Source organism: Maniola jurtina, chromosome 6 (genome assembly GCF_905333055.1).
Source record: "Maniola jurtina chromosome 6, ilManJurt1.1, whole genome shotgun sequence".
Classification (NCBI taxonomy): Eukaryota; Metazoa; Arthropoda; class Insecta; order Lepidoptera; family Nymphalidae; genus Maniola; species Maniola jurtina.
In genome coordinates this window covers 1284296-1302854 of record NC_060034.1, presented here as the reverse complement: position 1 = coordinate 1302854, position 18559 = coordinate 1284296, and the positions used below count along the sequence as shown (strand labels likewise).

The 18559-nt window shown below is 36.6% G+C and overlaps 1 protein-coding gene across 8 annotated transcripts in view; it reads right to left on the bottom strand.

The window, feature by feature from the left end:
- LOC123865889 (teneurin-m) overlaps positions 1 to 18559 on the bottom strand; it is a 614472-nt gene that overhangs the window by 297683 nt on the left and 298230 nt on the right. For 6 of the 8 annotated variants that reach the window (XM_045907095.1, XM_045907091.1, XM_045907092.1 and 3 more), the window contains exon 2: positions 1950 to 1994. The exons of the other annotated variants lie outside the window; for them this stretch is intronic. Coding sequence is in view for 5 of the 6 variants with exons in the window: in XM_045907091.1 (XP_045763047.1) it covers positions 1950 to 1994 (45 nt within the window). In the remaining variant the exon portion in view is untranslated. The remainder of the gene's footprint in view (positions 1 to 1949; positions 1995 to 18559) is intronic. 8 annotated transcript variants of the gene reach the window in all.

Below are 18559 nucleotides of genomic sequence, written 5' to 3'. Positions count from 1 at the left end.
GTTACCAACTGGAGTCAACGTTGCTTAACCAGCGTGATCACATAACTACCCTTATAAAGCATTGAAATTTTAGTAAAGATCTTTCTCATAAAGCACCAAATCTCTCTAAATTTTGAAAAAGAGTTTGCGTCGAAATTAATTTATACTTTTTATGAGTATACCGTAAAATCACCGCCAATAACAAATGCAAATTGAGGAAGGCGAAATTAAAAAAGTTCCCGAATTGAATTTTTAATGATTGCCCCGACGATACTGTCTTCACGGTTCAATGCGATAGTTTACGGCGAGGGAAGTTCATTAATTGAGTTAGACTCGGGCGTCGGTTTGTTTTTACGCTGTCATAGTCAAGGAGGTCGGAATCCTGAGGAATATTCTACAAGGTAAGAACTCGGAATATTTGAACGGGATTTATGGCTTCGTCTTATAGCTTTTCCAGACTTGCCCCGGCATTTGAAAGAATTTTCAGTAATTCTACCCGGGAATTACTGAAAACTCTTTCAAAGTGAGGCTCTACCTTTACTCAGTGGGACTACAATATTTTTAAGATGCTGGAAGGGTGTTCCATATCCAAGCGGTTCGAATTAGAAATGAGGAGGCAAATCGCTTCTTACGTGTCCGTGGAATTTCGACTATAATAACCTGGGTGTCTGGTGCACTTCGCCCGCCCGTTGTGCCAGACCCTTTTTTCCACGTACATTCATACTGTGGAATCAACTCCCACCGGCGGTGTTCCCACTAGATTACAACATGGGGTTATTCAAGGGGCAGACCAACAAATCCCTGAAAGGCCGGCAACGCATCGGCGGTACCTCTGGTGCTGCAAATGTTCATGGGCGGCGATAATTACTTAACATCAGGTGACCCGCCTGCTCATTTGCTCGCTATTTTTTATTAAAAAATAATAATAGTCATAATGAAAAATCTCAAATTTTTAGAATCAATGGATTGAGCTGTACCTACCTGTCTGAGAAATGGGAACACCGCCAAAGGAGTTCAACTGAATCTTTATTATTCAACTGACCCAAACCGACGAAATCGCTGGCATCCATCGTGACCAAGTCCCGTTAGTTAGTAAGTAGGTCTTTGAAAAATTTATTTCACAGTTCAATTAGAAACTTTATTAGAGAGAAGTTCGATAATTAAGTTAGTGTCGAGATGCTGGATTGTTTTTAGTTTCGCTACACTGGCACGGTCAAAGGAAAAATCTTTTAGAATATTTTCCAAAGGTGAATCTCGGACTTGCAATCTCATTATTGGGCCAAGTTATCCGTGCCGAGTTTGTTTTGGAGAGCAATCCTATCCGGGGAGAATTTTTAATTGTAGTGGTGATTATTATAGTTGCAGAGAGAGTTCGCGTCCTATTTTTTATGCAGAGTTATTTCCGAGTGACAATTATTGGATGTGCCGTTAAATTGCGAGTTGTTTTTAAGGATTCTTTCTGGTTTTTGTATTTTTTTTCGATTGGCAGATTTGCGATTTTTTATAAACTATGAAATACATAATATTAACCCTTAAAAGGATTGATATTTGGATTTATGTACAACCATACTTTCTCTCTTTTTCCCCCTTTATATATCAAAAAATTTATACCTACTAATATTATAAAAATATTGAAAGTGTGTCTGTTTGTCTAATGGTCTGTTACCTTTTCACGACCCATCCGTTACAATCGTAGGTATACTATAATAGTGTCAATACTCGAATTTATTTGGTAAATTACATATGAAGATTTCTTTTAAGAATTCAAAAATAAATCATAAGTGCAAAATTAGCAGCCTCAAACTTATAAGTCCATTTTTTGTATGACTCTTAGGTTTTTTTGTAATCATAATTTTTTTTAGGACTTTTGTCCGACACGACTCTTAGGTTGTGTTTACAAAGATCGTAGGTTGTGCAATAAAGTTTACAAAAATCGTGTTTAACAAATCAAGTGTTAGTCTTTCACTCACTTATATAACTGTAACCGCAGTCATCTCCATGCTGTTGCGACTCACCTGGAAAAAGATAAAACTTACATTAACTATTGTATCATTACGTTTTAATTTGGTGTTGAAAAATACTTGAACTAATTAAAGTTATGAAGCTTGTTAAAGAAAAGATAGTAGGAAACCTGGATGCCTGATAATGTTCTTAAAAGTGCATGAATCAGCACTTAGCCAGCGTGGTGGATTATAGCCTAAATCCTTCTCGTTTTGAGAGGAGATCCATACATAGTAGTGGGCCGACGAAGAGTTTAGATATGATGATAATTATGATGAAGCTTGAATTATTGTAATACCATTCAATTAACTGCTCAAAATAAATAAAACGACAAAATCTGTAATAGAGCATTCATTTATTTATTTATTTAAACATCTTCATTGCCAACCATAATATTACAAAGAATAAAAATGCAGGAGACATTTAATAACAAAGGGCGACCTTATTACTAAAGTGATCTTTTCCAGGCAACCCATACTCAAAACTTATATATTTTATGTAGGTAGCTATAAAACGGGAAATCGCAATGCAGCGGAAATCGTAATACATAGGTAATAACTAATAATAAGGCTTTATCAGATTTCTGTAGTTTATAGTTAGAAAGTTATAAAAACAACCATTATAAGTTAAGCTAAGTTACAAATGAAGTTCTAAACTATGAATAATATCTATCTCTAAATGTCACTTATGACTGTTGCAGAAAATAATGAAAATGCAGTGCAGTTGATGTAGAATAATAAATCGTAAATTGTTTACATAAACTTCTCACGACATTAAATCAATATGAAATCAGGTAGAAAAGCTATAATTAAGTTTACTGACAAGGAACACGATAATCGTTTTTTAAGTCTATAAAAACGTAGAAAATATTTTTATTTAGCACTACAGAAAAAATTAAAGTATTCGAAACATGTGCGGCGGCTTGTTTTGTCTTCCCTAGCGTTGAAACTAATCAAACCTTTTTCAAGTAATATCTATTGCCATGTGCATAGAGTTCAAAATGGACAGAAAAAACTATTTCCAGAGTGACCTTTTCTTAGTGAAGTCACAGGAACTTGCCGTGAGAACACATGTAGTTGTATTAGCAGAGGATTTCGAACTTTCTATCGTAGAAGGTAAGGTTTAAAATAGTACGGTGGAAGTTCATCAAATTTCCTACGAGTATGCAATCGTCACGGCGTATCGCGCTCGATCGTCACGCGGCATTAGATTTGAATCTTGAACTCTTTAAAATGGAATAATGGTGTCTTCCGTGTACCGAGGGGTGCAGTTAACTTCACGCCTTGGATTTAAAACGTGCAAACCAATGTCATCCTTATTACCTTTCACTGATAGTTTGTAATTGTATATGCCAATGAGGATTCTTCGGTTGTAATATAATATTGCTTAATTTTGTCCATTAGACATACGACAACTATCACGAATTGCCATTAGAACTGTACTGTAGAATTGTTAGAATTAAATTTCTTCGTCCCTGCAATTTCCCAAGATCATTTAGGATCTACATGCCTAATATAACTTATCGAGTATCTACCTATCTTTTTCTTCATTGTGTCTCACATTATTTCTAGTAAATGGAGAAAATCCGAAATGTATTTTGAAAACTAGATTAATGTTTTTATCAGTTTTTGTGTTCACTTGTGTAAGTAGTTTTTAGAAGATATATATTTACTTTAAGTTTATATAAGTACTTTTCACGATCACACTAATATTATAAAGGCGAAAGTTTATATGTGTGTGTGTGTGTGTGTGTGTATGTTTGTTACTCATTCACGCAAAAACTACTGGACGGATTTGGTTGAAATTCGGAATGGAGATAGATAATATCCTGGATTAGCACATAGGCTACTTTTTATCCCGGAAAACCAAAGAGTTCCCACGGGATATCGAAAAACCTAAATCCACGCGGACGAAGTCGCGGGCGTCAGCTAGTATCTTCTAATTCTTAAAACTGGAAGTTATTCAAGTCGAATCGATTAAAATGTGATTCAACTTGATCCAAATCTTTGTTACGCACTTCATTAATCACGATTGATATTCTCATCAAATTTCAATTAATTCTGTCCCTAAATTTCATCGTAAAGTCCAGTTTTTGTCCATAGATCAGATAAACTGATCTTATTACACAAAGGCCTTTCAAATCGGCACTTTTCACCAAAAATATTTCTCCGTAATCATGAGAAAAAAATTCTTGCCGAGTGCGTAGAAAGTCGAAAATTCTCATCGTCCTAATGACGTAACTCTATACTTTATGGGCTGTAAGGAATTTAATTTTGGCCTTTATTTTTTACCAACGATATTCTGTAGGAAGTAGGGCAATGTGAATTTTGCGCAGGAATCACAAAAGGAGCCCTGCCAAGTTATTTTTGTTAAAAATTTAAATATGCGCAAATGATTGATCTCTTTTTAACCCCTGATTATTAAATATTAGCTGATGCCCGCGACTTCGTTCGAGTGGATCTAGGTCTTTAAAATCGCTTCGGAACTCTTTGATTTTCCGGGATAAAAAGTAGCCTTTGTGTTAACCCAGGGTATAATCTATCTCCATTCCCAGCCAAATCCGTCCTGTAGTTTTTGTGTGTTGTTTATTTAAAAGCTTCTGTGTGAAAATAAAATGGTTATTTAATATCAATGATTGTAATACGAGTATGAGTGTAAAATTAGTTATATTTTCTTATAAAACGTAAAAACAGCAGGTGGTAATTCGTTTTTTCCAACGTATTATTTTTCGATTGTGTTTTGCTTGAGTTTTATCTTTAGCGCAAATGTGGCTAATTCTGTTTTACACAATCTTCATTTATCTATAGCTATCCCTTTTATAATGCTCTCAGAGGAAAAGGATAACACTAGTTTTAGATCTGCCAATTTAGTTAAGAGATTTTCAACAGAATGCGTCACATTAGCAAGTTATGTCACGAATTTATATTAGAACAAGGACCTTCCCAAAGTTTATGAGGTCAAGTGACAAGCCTTGATAATTTATCTTGGGACTTTGTCACTCGAAGGACCAACTTCTGACCCAAAAAAAATAATATGAGCGTCAGATATTAAACATTAGGAATTATATCTTCAAGTAGATTTTACCTTCCTTGTTCAATTTTTTGTGCAGGGCTTTTATAAATTAAAAAAAACTACTTTCCTACTGAGAAGAACCAGCAAGAAACTCGGTTGTTACTCTTTTCAAAAATTTGATATACCTACAATATCACAATGAAAGCATGATACATTTTGTACAGGATTCCATACAAGCCTGGGAACGGTGAGAAACAATACACCAAGGCACACCAAGGTTATGGGATGCGCAAACATACGGGCCCATTGAATGATCAAGTAGTAGGTACTTATAAGATAATGAGATGATATTATAACCCTACATCCTTAGACTTTATTATTCCTAACTTTAATTGTTGAGCTTTAGGAATTTTAATATGGCTAGAAAGTCTGGCCTAATGCTCTTATCCTTTGTGCAAAAAAATTTCACCAATCACCGATTTGAATATGTTTCTAAAGGATCGCTTTTTAGATCAGATAAAATGTGCACTATTGCAACAGAGTTCTGTTTCTTTTGAAAAATATATAAAATCGTTATTTCTTTTTTATGATATATGTAAATATATAATTTAAAATAATAGCTGTTATTGAATGGTAACTAATTCTAATACCTATTAAATTTTACTGATTAAAATTTAACGATGTAAAGTTTCAGGAATTCGTCAAAAGATTGTCAAGATTGTATCATTATTTTGACCTTTGTACGCCAAAATTATTGAATGGAATCTTGATAACATTGTGACAAACCAAATTCTGAACCGTGAATAGATATATTTTGGGATGCAACACCCACCATATTGATTTTGTTCGTATTAAATGCATCCTGTATCACCCGAACTATAACAAATCGATCGACACCTCATTTATTGATTCATTCATTTATCAAAATCAACTAATTAGTTTAGGCGCTATAGTGGACCACTCATAACTACAGACATACATTTCGTTATTTTTGGATGTTTTGGTTATTGCATAGACTGCTAAAATCATAACCCTTCCCTTTGGCTTTGCGTAGTCGGATAACAAGTAGACCACAACGAAATTAGTTGGGACAACTTTCTAATAGCTGTTTTCTAAACGGTTGACAGCTGAAAGAGTGTGTATGAAATGTGTGCAGTATTTTTTAATTTAGATACTGACTAAACCGCCAGTAGCTGAAGGCGGTAGGGGGCGACATCACTTCCGGCTGCGACGTCTAGGAGTTTTCCTAATGACGCGAATATTTCCCCTTCTGACGTTTAATTAACTATCAAAAGGGTGGGGATGGGGGTGTTAGTTTGAAAAGTCTGCACTGCCAATCGTGATGGTGGTTAGAAAATTATTATAAGGTGTGAATATAAGAATAGCCAGTAAAGGATAACAGACGCAAGATAAATTATGGCCGAAATCAATAATAAATAATATATTAAACCATCGGTGATTTATCCCCAAGGTGAAAAACATACAATCACGTATTGACAAATACCAACTTTGGTATTGTAACATATCGGCAGATTACAGATAGATGGATTATATTCTTTTCGACCGTTAATGATCTTGCAAATCACAAATATATTACTCAATACTCAAAAATGATATAAGGATTGCTGACTCAAAAATGATTAGGCATTAGAAAAAGTGTGAAAAAGTCTACCAATCCGCACTTGGCCAGCGTGGTACCTAACCAAACAATTCTCATTCTGAGAGGAGACCCGATTGAAAAATTCGAATGCTTAGATTTCACAAACAGATGGAAGCACCAAATTTTTTAAAGTTTTTTCGATTATAGATTAAACTAGATCTCAATCTAAAAACCAAAACAATCTATTTCTGAGGTAAAAAGCAGTACACGCAGGCGCGCAAGCGATCGTGCGTCGCAGACCACAGTACTATTCTGTGCCACAGTGAGAATTTTTTCACTTAAATCCAAAAGAAAGCTTTTCCTCAATCAAATACTGGATGCTGACTTTTTGTGATCATCTTCGTGATCAATTCCACAAATACAATCTCGCGTCAAGATAAAATGTAATGGAAGTAGATTTTTTGTTGTTTGACTAAACTAACTAACCATTTAGGTAAGTTTACCCAAGTATCTGTAATTTTTGAAAATTTAATTCTTTTTTTTCAAAAACAATATTATCAAGTTACACTTTCGTACTTATAAATCTGTGATCTATAGGTATATGTACATGTACCCATAAAAATAAAGCTTACTCACTGACTGACTGTGCACAGCTCAATCTACTGGACGAATTAGGCTGAATGGCATGCAAATAGCTGCTATTACGACATAGGAGTTTTAAAAATTCAACCTCTAAGTCTAGGGGGTAGTTTAATAGGGGTTTGGTCTACGCGTAAACTTCTGTAGTCTACGCGGATGAAGTCTCAGGTATAAACTGGTCATATTATATTAGCAACATAAAGCAAAGCTGAATGTTATGAGGAATTTTACTTCAGAAAGAAATTCTAAGGGTGGAGTTCACCGACTTTTAAAACGGCTGATTATTAGAAAACCGGCTGATTAAGTGATTTTTACTGTTCACCAGCACCTAACCGAGGTTTGCAGCCCTAAAACGGCCGTTTTACCTAACCGAGCTCGGAAGGGTCGTTTAACCGGGGTTTCCACATTTTTACATCTGTTGTGCCTTTGTGTACAGATCAATTTAGATTATTTCGATTTGTCTTTGCGTCGTTCATTTCAGTAGCGTGCAACAAGTGATTAATGTAATGGTTGGAAATAATTACTTATCTTACTTTCCACTATATTTTGATATTTTAAAACCAACTCTGAACTGATGCGCTTGTCGTCACTTGAAAAATCACTTGTACACATTTTTGGCCCTCCATTTTAATATTGAAATTATTTTAAACACTAGAATCTCTTAAAATCATCTTTAAATGCACGCACAAATAATTACGGCAACACGACAGCAAAAAATCAACAGTCCAACACGTGCAGGACACATGATCACGACTGTGACGTCGGGGCCCCGAAGTTGTAAATTTGGGACGGTTACTACCTGGCAAAATTTAGAACAATAGTGTAGTTCATCTTACCCATAGCGTCTTTGTACTTTTCCAGTTGAAAGTATTATATTTTATGCTCCTAAATATAGGCGTCACAGTTTGTTGTGTTGAATAGTAATGACAATGTGTCTTCGCTAACGCATTGCGTTTTAGCGTTCGTTCGTAGCAGCAGCGTAGCTGAGAACAGATGGTGTTCCGCCGATTTAGTAATCATGCTACACTTTTTCGTGATGAACAGTAAATATTAAAACGGTTGTTTAAACGACGGTTTCGAAATAACCAGCTGATTTAGCAACCGTTGTTTATGTAGCTTTCGGCGAACTCCAGTCTTAGTATGCTTAACAACCCATTGTAGAGGTGCTTGGTGAATTAAGTACAACATTCCTCCTCTTAAGGTTTGCTAAAACATCAATTTGAAGCTGTTTGGCTAATATCCTCAGATAAACACTACAATATTTTAATATTATCATCACCGAAGACCGCTTAATTCCAAGCCCAGCAATACGCCCAGAGTATTGCACACTTAGCTATGCTTATACTAAACATGCCCTATCATTATGCCACTATCATAATCTTACTCCAACACAACGTAAAACAATTTCAACCCAATATCGAAACTATAGAGTTCAAATTTCTTTGCTTACGTTTAAGGTTTTGCAGTTTTTTAAACCAACTTATTCGAGCGTTTTTCTGAAGCTCTAAATCAAAAGTGGGAAGGTGGTTTTTTGCATGCGCTGCGTTTTTTTAAAAGTTGCCTGCAAACACAAGTTACGCACGCTTGCCTTCACAAAAATAACGAACGATGTCATCGAGACAGTATAGTATCACCTCCTGAATGGTTCTCTATTATGAAAAGGGTCTTTTTAACGTTTCAAAGGAATACGAGGGGTTTTTCTAATAGCTAATTTTATAGGGTGTGAATGTCATTATGGCTTATTTTGAAAAATACACTTTTTTATAGAGCTTTGTGCCATCTGTTTCTCGTTAGTGTAGAGCAGAAGTAATTGTTGTGACTTATTTTAATAAAATAATTTTTACAGAGCACGAAATTAAAAAAAAAAGTACTCCTAACCTGATAGATAATTACTTATAAACTATGACATGACCGATTTTTCTTAACTACTAAGACTTTGAGCCGACCTAAGAAAGCGCATGCCATTTTTAGCCAACAATAACCCAAGTGTAGCAGTAAATCAATGTAATTTGAAAACTACGTCTACTGGTACAAAGTACCGCGTCTGCACATTATGACTGGCACTAAACTTGGGAACTGTAACTTTTACACCGACAGTAAATCTCTACTTGCAGTCATTTTATTAAGATTTTTCACGAAAAATTGCTGCAAATGTGTTTCTACCATCATCATCATTAACCCGTCGCTGGCTCACTACTAAGTACAGGTTTCCTCTCAGAAAGAGAAAGATTTAGGCCAAATTTGGACTAGCAGACTTCACACACCTTTAAGAGCATTGTGTCTATCCGGCATGCTGGTTTTCTGACGATGTTTTCCTTTACCGGTAAAGCAAGTGATATTTTTTACACATAACCTGAAAAGTTAGAGGTGCGTGCCCGGGATCGAACCACCAACCTCCCAAATAGAAGGCGGACGTCCTAACCACTAGGCTATCAAGGCTTAGTGCAGCAGTAAATCAATGTAATTTTAAAACTACCCCGTACAAAGTACCGCGCCTGCACATTACGACTCCCACTAAACTCGGGAACTGTAACTTTTACACCGACAATAAATCTCTACCGGGTTACTTGCAGTCATTTTATTGAGATTTTTCACGAAAACTTGCTGCAAATGTGTTTCTGCCGTGGCTAGTTACCACCCTATCGGCAAGGCCATACCACCAAGCGATTTAGCGTTCCGGTACGATACCGTGTAGAAACCAAAGAGGTACGACATCATCACTTACCACCAGCCAAACGATTCGTTAACTCAGTGTATAACACTGAATGATAGCCAGAGAGCTCATTTGACATTGGTTGGTTCTACATTGCTGCTTCACTGAGTTATATCAAAATATTTTTAACCCTCGACCCAAAAAGAGGGGTGTTATAAGTTTGACCTGTGTATCTGTCTGTGGCATCATAAGTAGCTCCTAAACTAATGGACCGATTTTAATTTAGTATTTTTTGTTTGAAAGGTGGCTTGATCGAGAGTGTTCATAGCTATAATCCAAGAAAATCGGTTCAGCCGTTTGAAAGTTATCAGCTCTTTTCTAGTTACTGTAACCTTCACTTGAAGTATGTAATTTCAAGTTGGGCGTAAAATTGTAACATTTCAATTAAACAACACTCCCAGGATATCTCGATGGTGTCCAGTCAATTATTACAAAGGAAAGTATTTTGTATCGAAAGTAAAATAAGAAAAGTTAATGAAAGAATTTTCACGTTCAGCGCTCAGTTACTTATTTGTCGCGAGCCGTGGATGCACTCGATGCCAGCATTATTTCTTTTGGATTAGTGCAATAAAAGTTTTATTGGTCGTAAATAAATACGATCGGATCGCTTTCCGACCGCCCCCTATAGCGTCACAGTTTAACAACCATACCATAACAGTTGGGAAACATCATTAATGACAAACACCCCATCAGCGGAGTTCCCACTAGAATAAACCATGGGGTTATTCAATGCGCGGACTAACAAATCCCTGAAAGGCCGGCAACGCATCGGCGGTACCTCTGGTGCTGCAAATGTTCAGGGACGGCGGTAACCACTTAACACCAGGTGACCCGTCTGCTCGTTTACTCAATATTTTTTATTAAAAAAATTACACCAAAAACCGTCAAGGGAAAACAGTTTCAATCACAGTTTTCGTTATTTTCAAGTCGAATAAATATACTCGTCCCTATATTTCGCCAATAAAATAGGACCACAACATTCATCGTCAATGAGGCATAATATTTTGAAAAAGAGACTACTAGGTAAAAATAGAGCATGCTCATAGATTTCCTGGTCTGTAAAATTTAACTGTCTTAATTTTCAATCAGCAATATCTCAGTTATTTGATCAATTGTAAATCAATAAAAATCAAAAGCTGCTCTTTCGATGACCCCTTTAGATTGCTAGGTACCAATGTCTATCTTGGTTGCTCAATCGCACTTACTAAGGAAAATTAATAAAAACAGAACTGTTTATGAACTAAAACACAATTGGCGGTTTCCACTTATCCGCAAGGCTTTTGTAGTTGCTCGTTTATTCATTTCCTCACTGTATGATAGATAAACTGTGATATCATGGCACTGAATTTGCACTTTTTAGGTACACATTTTTACGTTTTCTTTCCAAAAAATGTTCGGCTTACTTTTCTTTTTTAGTGAAAATTTCTATTGTGCTTCTATCTTTCCTTTCACATTCTATTTGACTCTAAAAATAGTATTAAAAAACTATAACCTATTTAGTTAATTTCAATAACGTTTAACATTTGGGGGGTCCGAGGTTCGATCCTAGGCACGTACGGCACATTTCTAACTTTTCAGAGCTATGTGCGTTTTAAGTACTTAATTAAAAATCACTTGCTTTAACGGTGAAGGAAAACATCATGAGGAGACCTGCATATTTGAGAGTAAGTACTTCATATCAGATCAAAGTTATATAAAATCTTTGAAAAGAGCAACCCCGAGTTTCTTGCTGGTTCTTCTCGGTAGGAAAGGCATTCCGAACCAGTGGTAGATGCTTTTGACGATTCAAAAGAACTTGTAAAAGTCTAATTGAATAAAAATATTTTGAATTTGAATTTGAATACTACTCTCAAAGATATGTGAAGACTGATAATCCGTACTTGGCCAGCGAGGTAGACAATCGTTTTTTTTTTGTTACAGGATAGGCTTGCGCTTGACGATAACCATGCCTTGCGAACTTATCGAACGAACGAGAGCAACCGCCGAGTTTCTTGCTGGTTCTTCTCGGTAGGAGTGGTATCTACCACTCAATTGCATTAAAATGCATTAATTGAAAAAAAAATGCATTAATTGAATCGTCAAACGCATCTGCGTTTAATTACAATATTATATCATTTATCTATTTATTTTCTCATTATTATCCTATTTAAAAAAAATGTTTACAAAAATAAAATAAAAGAAGTAACAAAATAGAAAATAACAAAAACAAGAAAATGTAAACTAATTATTATTATAATTATTTATTTTTTCATTCAATTAATTAAATTAATCTACAAATAGGTATTTTATTTGTTCATTTTATTGTAACATTTTTAATATCACAATTGATTTTTCAGTTGTCGGTCAGTATATTTGGCTTGGCATCACAAATCGTGAATGCACTCGACAGGATATTGGCACTACTTTTGGATTAGAGCAATAAAAGTTATATTGATCGTAAATAAATACGATTGGTGGGTCACGGCTCACCAGAACCGCGCCGTATCGTTGCTGGCTCTAAATCTGCAGTGCAATTTACTATTTTAATGAGATTTGTGAAATTTTTGGCTTGAAACTATAAACAATATTTTACTTTTGATAAAATGCTTTATCAAGTTTGCTGTGAAAATAATTTAATTGCAAACTTTTTTAAATGAAATAGACTCCTGAAATATTTTTGCCAACAGATTAGCCTGTTATAATATGGACCCCGGATATTTCACGCAACATCTCAAATGTATCAGCATTTATAACACAAAACATCGGTTCAAACGTCAAAGCAGCGATTAGCGCGGGGTCGCACAAAAAGCCACCGCTAAAGTGACGGTCATCTCTCACGGCTGATGATTAAATGGTCCATTTGTAAGGATAAACGCGATTGCTGATTACGACTTGTCTGCCGTGTTGGGTTTTGTTTTGGTAGCATCAAATGCCTAAAGGGCGTGTGTGAAAGGAAATCAAGCTATAGGTATCTATTTTACCAACAAGGTAGTTTAGACGACTCCCCGGTACAGCTGTTGTGGGCGCTGTGGTCTTATTTGTGGGAGGTCCCGGGTTCGATTCCTGGCAGGAGTTTTCGAATTTTAAATTTCTTAAATCTTTGGTCTGGTCCGGTGTGAGGCTTCGGCCGTGGCTAGTTACCACTCTACCGACAAAGTCGTACACCCAAGCGATTTAGCGTTTCAGTAAGATACCGTGTCGAAACCAAAGGAGTATTCCCCGTAGTAGCCCGCTTCCATTTTAGATTGCATCATCACTTACCACCAAGTGAGATTTGCAGTCAAGGGCTAACTTGTATCTGACTAAAAAAAAATTCACCACGCTGGCGCCATCCAAGCGAGGATTGACAAACTTTATACAGGTATTACTAGCTGATGCCTGTGGCTTTATCCGCGTGGATTTAAGTTTTTAAAAATCCCATGGAGACTCTTTGATTTTCCAATATAAAAAGTACCAAGACGCAAGCTAAGTACCGCGTTGTACCACGTCAAAACGGTTTGGCGGATTAGCCGTATAAAGCTAGACATACAAATAGACACACAATCGCATTTTTAGGGTTCCGTAGTTATAATGAGAGTACAGATGTGGTTTAAATTTCCAGACAAAAGTTTTACTGTTGGTTCGTTTTCAAATCACAGCTTTCCATGTCATTTAGCAAAAAGACGTCCAACTTCGTATGAACTAAAGGTTAGTACACACAACAGTTTGCCCAACTCCGTCTAACAGTTCAAGTATGGCTGTAAATCTAAAAGTCCAGCTAACGTATTAGCCAACTGTTAGAATTAGCCGAGCCACGCTCAAACTTTACGGCTATAAACTGGGAAGTGGTGCTCGAGTTTATTACTTTATTTGACGTACTATGACGACGTGAAGTGAACGTGTGCCATTGAGCTTTATTATTTGGGCTTCGAATCTATACTAATAAATAAAATTGGAGTGTCTGTCTGTAATTTCGAAATAACTACCTCATATTAAGCTCATAGGGTTATTTGAACGATACCTTAATTGAATCACACGTTTTTAAAATTTTTGTCTGTCTGTCTGTTTGAAAAGGCTAATCTTTGGAACGGCTGACCCGATTTTGACGGGATTTTCACAGACAAGTAGAGGATTGACCAGGGTGTAACATAGGCTACTTTTTTAACCGACTTTCAAAAAGGGAGTTGTGTTTTTCTACCTATGTACACCGAAATCTCTGAGATTTCTGAACCGATTTGCGTAATTTTTTTTTAATCGATAGAGGAACTTTGCGACATTGTTTCATAAAAAATTTGGATTCCAACTCCTCAATCCTGATGCTGCAGGGGATCTGACCAATCCACGTGGGCGAAGCTGCGGGCATCAGCTAGTAAATGAATATACTTTTGATGTGCACCAGAAAAATTAGTACCTACAGGGAAAATACTTGTTCTGCTTCTGAAACGTCTTTTATCGGAGGACAACCATTAGAACTATATTTGGACGCTGATGCGCGGAACAGAGATCGGGCACTTTTTTTTTATTCACTATAGGCAAGCGCTTGACCACAATCACACCTGATGGAAAGTGATGATGTGGTCTAAGATGGAACGCGTTAACCTAGAAGGTGCCTATTCACTCTTGTTTTAAAGATACCCGGATTGTAATTGGTAGGAAACACAGATCGCGAAAGAGTATCCGCTATTCCGTACCAGTTTTTTATTCAAATACAAGTTAGCCCTTGACTGTAATCTCCCTTGGTGGTGAGTAAAGATGCAGTCTAAGATGGAAGGAAGGCTAACCTGGAAGGGGTACGGCAGTTTTCATTGAACTCATACTTCTTTGGTTCACGGCATCGTACCGGAACGCTAAATCGCTTGGCGGCACTTGCCGGTAAGGTAGTAAGTAGCCACGGCCGAAGCCTCCCACCGGACCAGACCAGAAATGCCGGGAATCGAGCCTAGAACCTTACCACTATGCCAGGGAAGCCGACAAAATTTAAGCCTCATGATTTTTGACATCGATTTCTATGATTAGTTAATACTCTAGTTAGTTGCAACTACGGGTAAACTAAATTAAATAGTTAAACTGTAATTTAAACTGCCAATTGCAAAACAGAACCGATAAACGAGTTAACGTCAATCATAGCACGGGTACCTTACGTACGCCGTGTACAGAGGGATTATATCAGCTTGTCTGTTTGTTTGTTTGTTCTCTATCTATGTTTACACGCCGCTTAATGACGGAGTGTTGTACATGCGAAAATTTCGATAAAATTGCGACTCTATACCTTTCAGAATAGGAACCACTTTATTCCCTAAAGAACGTGTTAAGAATTTTCGACAGTTTTCGACTTTATGTCGAAGGGGATAAGAGTCGTGTTGTTAGTATGGTGTGGTTCAATTTGCTAAAGGATTTCCGATGTATTTTCTCCCGTTACACCATTTTGATTGGGCGTCGAGTTCCGAATGATGTCTGATTTCGTTTTTTAAACAATTTAGTAGTAAATGTTACAGTTTTCAAAAGTGTTTTTGCACTGAAGTAAAAAAGTGTATTCGTATCACTGATGGAAAAAAAGGTGTTTTACCTCCAAACGGCTATATTTTGTTTGAAAAAGACTTTCCTTTTTCACTACTCATCACTACCTATACATATCCTATACCTATAAACGCGAAAGTGTGTTTTTTGTTGGTTTATTGGTCTATTGGTGACATGGCTAATTTTTATCCTAAAAAAAATCAAAGCGTTCTCACGAGATTTTTGAAAACCTACACCCACGTAGATGAATTTGTGGACATCATCGACTTTTCAAAAGTTTGGCTCATTTTTTACGCAACGGATCAGCCTGGCTGTCCAGCGCGGAAATGCAACTAGTATTCTTGACACCATTCCGCGTGGGCCTGATTTGTATAGTAATGAGATAAAGCTAGCTTTAAGTTTTATTATAATATTTTCATCTAGGTATGGTTTTCAATGAATTTACTCGGATAAGTCGCAAAATTTTCAATTCGGAGTTTTAATTTCGAACGCGATAGTAAGAACTGGCGTAAAAGGCAATGTCTGCACAAATGGGATAGTTAGAATCACTGAATGTACGATCATTTGGCAAGACGCACTGGCGTTGCGGCTTATGGGTGATGAAGGGGCGGCATAAAACACTCTTGGTGTCTGAGCATTTAGGACTTGCGGCGCGCTAGGCGTCCGTGAGACATAACGCTCTTTAATGGTCCGGGCTTTAGGTATTTGACAGGAATATAGCCATCTATATCACTACCCATCACTACCCAATAATATTAAGTATACATTAATATACCTATATACTTACGTCATCTACCTCTAATATCTATAGCTATGTCCTGTGCACCAGTTTAGATTTCCTGGAAGATCGCTAGGTAGCGATAAGTCCACCAAATAGTACCTCCTTGCCTATATTTTGTTTTGCTTTGTATGTGTTTTTTTCTGTATTAATTTTAAAAGTAAGTATATTCAATCATTCATTCATACCCATATGCCATATTATAAATGCGAAAGTGTGTTTTTTATTTGGTTTGTCCTTCAATCACGCAACAACTGAGCAAAGGAACGGTATTTAGGACTCGAGGCGCATTAGGCATCTCTGAGACATTGTGTTCTTTAATTGGCCAGACTATTTTGACAGGTATTAATACCCATCTACATTAATCTGTCCTACGTGTAGATAGACATTATGGATCCGAGGTCATGATCGCTAATATTGGCCTCACAAGCTCAGCCTCCCAGTGGGCGATGGAGAGAGCTATGCTTGGAGTTTCTCTTCGTGATCAAATTAGAAATGAGGAGATCCATAGGAGAACCAGAGTAACCGACATAGCTCAACGGGTTGCAAAGCTGAAGTGGCAATGGACAGGGTGCATAATTCGAAAAACCGACGGACGTGGAAGTCAAAAGCTGCTAGAATGGACCTGCACCGGAAAGCATAGCTTTAGAAGACCCCACGCAAAGCGGAAACATGACATCAAACGAATCATAGGAAACCGCTGGATTCATAACTTTTTATTTGATCACCACAATGAACCTTAAGACTGAGTTTGATGTGGGCTCTTCTCAGACTTAGCGCGTTTGGAACCCTCGTAGCTTTAGTTTTAAGTTAACGTAATTAATTATCACCACTAAATCATTTTTTGACAATGAGAAAGTGTATAACAGTACCTACCCAATTTGAACCGATGACTTTGACTTTGATTAATGATAATTAAATTAAACAAAGTGTTAAGGGTGACCAAAATATCCTCAAGCCCCAGTCAGCATCATGCTGCAGCAAGCTGTAGCACTGGTTTTCAGTGGGTTTCACTTAATACAGAACTTGAAAAATATAACTAAACTAGAAAAGAGCTGATAACTTTCAAACGGCTGAACCGATTTTCTTGGATTATAGCTAAGAACACTCTCGATCAAGCCACCTTTCAAACAAAAAAAAAAAAAACGAAATTAAAATCGGTTTATTCATTTAGGGGCTACGATGCCATAGACAGATACACACATACACAGATACACAATTCAAACTTATAACACCCCTCTTTTTGGGCCAGGGGTTAAAAATAAATGTAGATTCAATACAATTTTCACCGGATTTATCGGAGGCAACGAGATTTACCACATCCCCGAAACAAAAGCCAAAAAGTTGGTTTGCTCCATTGCTCGTTATCTACCATTCGCAGAGGTTTTAATTGGTTTATAAATAACTGCCCTCCTGCCCTGCCTTTACCCTCTGCGGCCCGCACACGAGTTATGACCTTAGGGCGGGTATATTAAAATACGGAAATCTTTAAACAATGCGCAATTTTAGCGGGAACCGTATAATTAAATTTTCATACTTTGTTTCGCCGAGAAATTTTGTTTATTCTCAAATTTACGGAATACTTAAGCCCGTTCGTAAGCCTTTCGGAAATTCTCGGATTGGACTCGGACTCTGGCTGAGAGGAAGTGAAATTTTTGGACTTACAAAATAATTAACCGAATAAAATTTGTAAGACGCTGAAATTTATGTCTTAAAATAATAGAAAGGCTGACTGTAGAGTAAATATGGCGGCTATTATTTAAGTTATGAGTCGACCTCAATCGATTGAAATTTGGTACTTTGTGGAAGTCTATGATATTATACAACGCACCAACAGTTGAATTTGCTATAATTTGCTGAAACAGGCAAATATGCATGGTGGTTTGTTTAGTAGTGGGAGGGCAAGCGGTGCATATCGCATGCTGCATGTTGCACTATACAGATTTCTCAGTTTCAGTGGATTATAGCAAATTTAAATCGTGGGTTCCTTGTAGATTGTTCTTTAGAAGATTCTTATATTATCCTTGACATCGTTACTCCTGAAAACGATGTCTCCTGTTACAAAGTATTGATGATTAATATAGAAAGATTACGTTAAATATGTGTATGATAGGTATGGTAGTGGGTAAACCTTTTTCATATTATGTGGATTCTTTATTTTGGAATATGTGGTTTTATATTTCTTTACAAGTTAGTTTTTGACTGCGACCCATCTGGTGGTGAATATAGGTATGTATAGTTTTAGACGTGACATAGACTATTTTTTATCCTGGAATATCAAAGAGTTCCCACGGGATTTTAAAAATCTAAATCCATATCCATCGTGCATAAACATAGATAAAGACCTAGAGAGTGACACAGG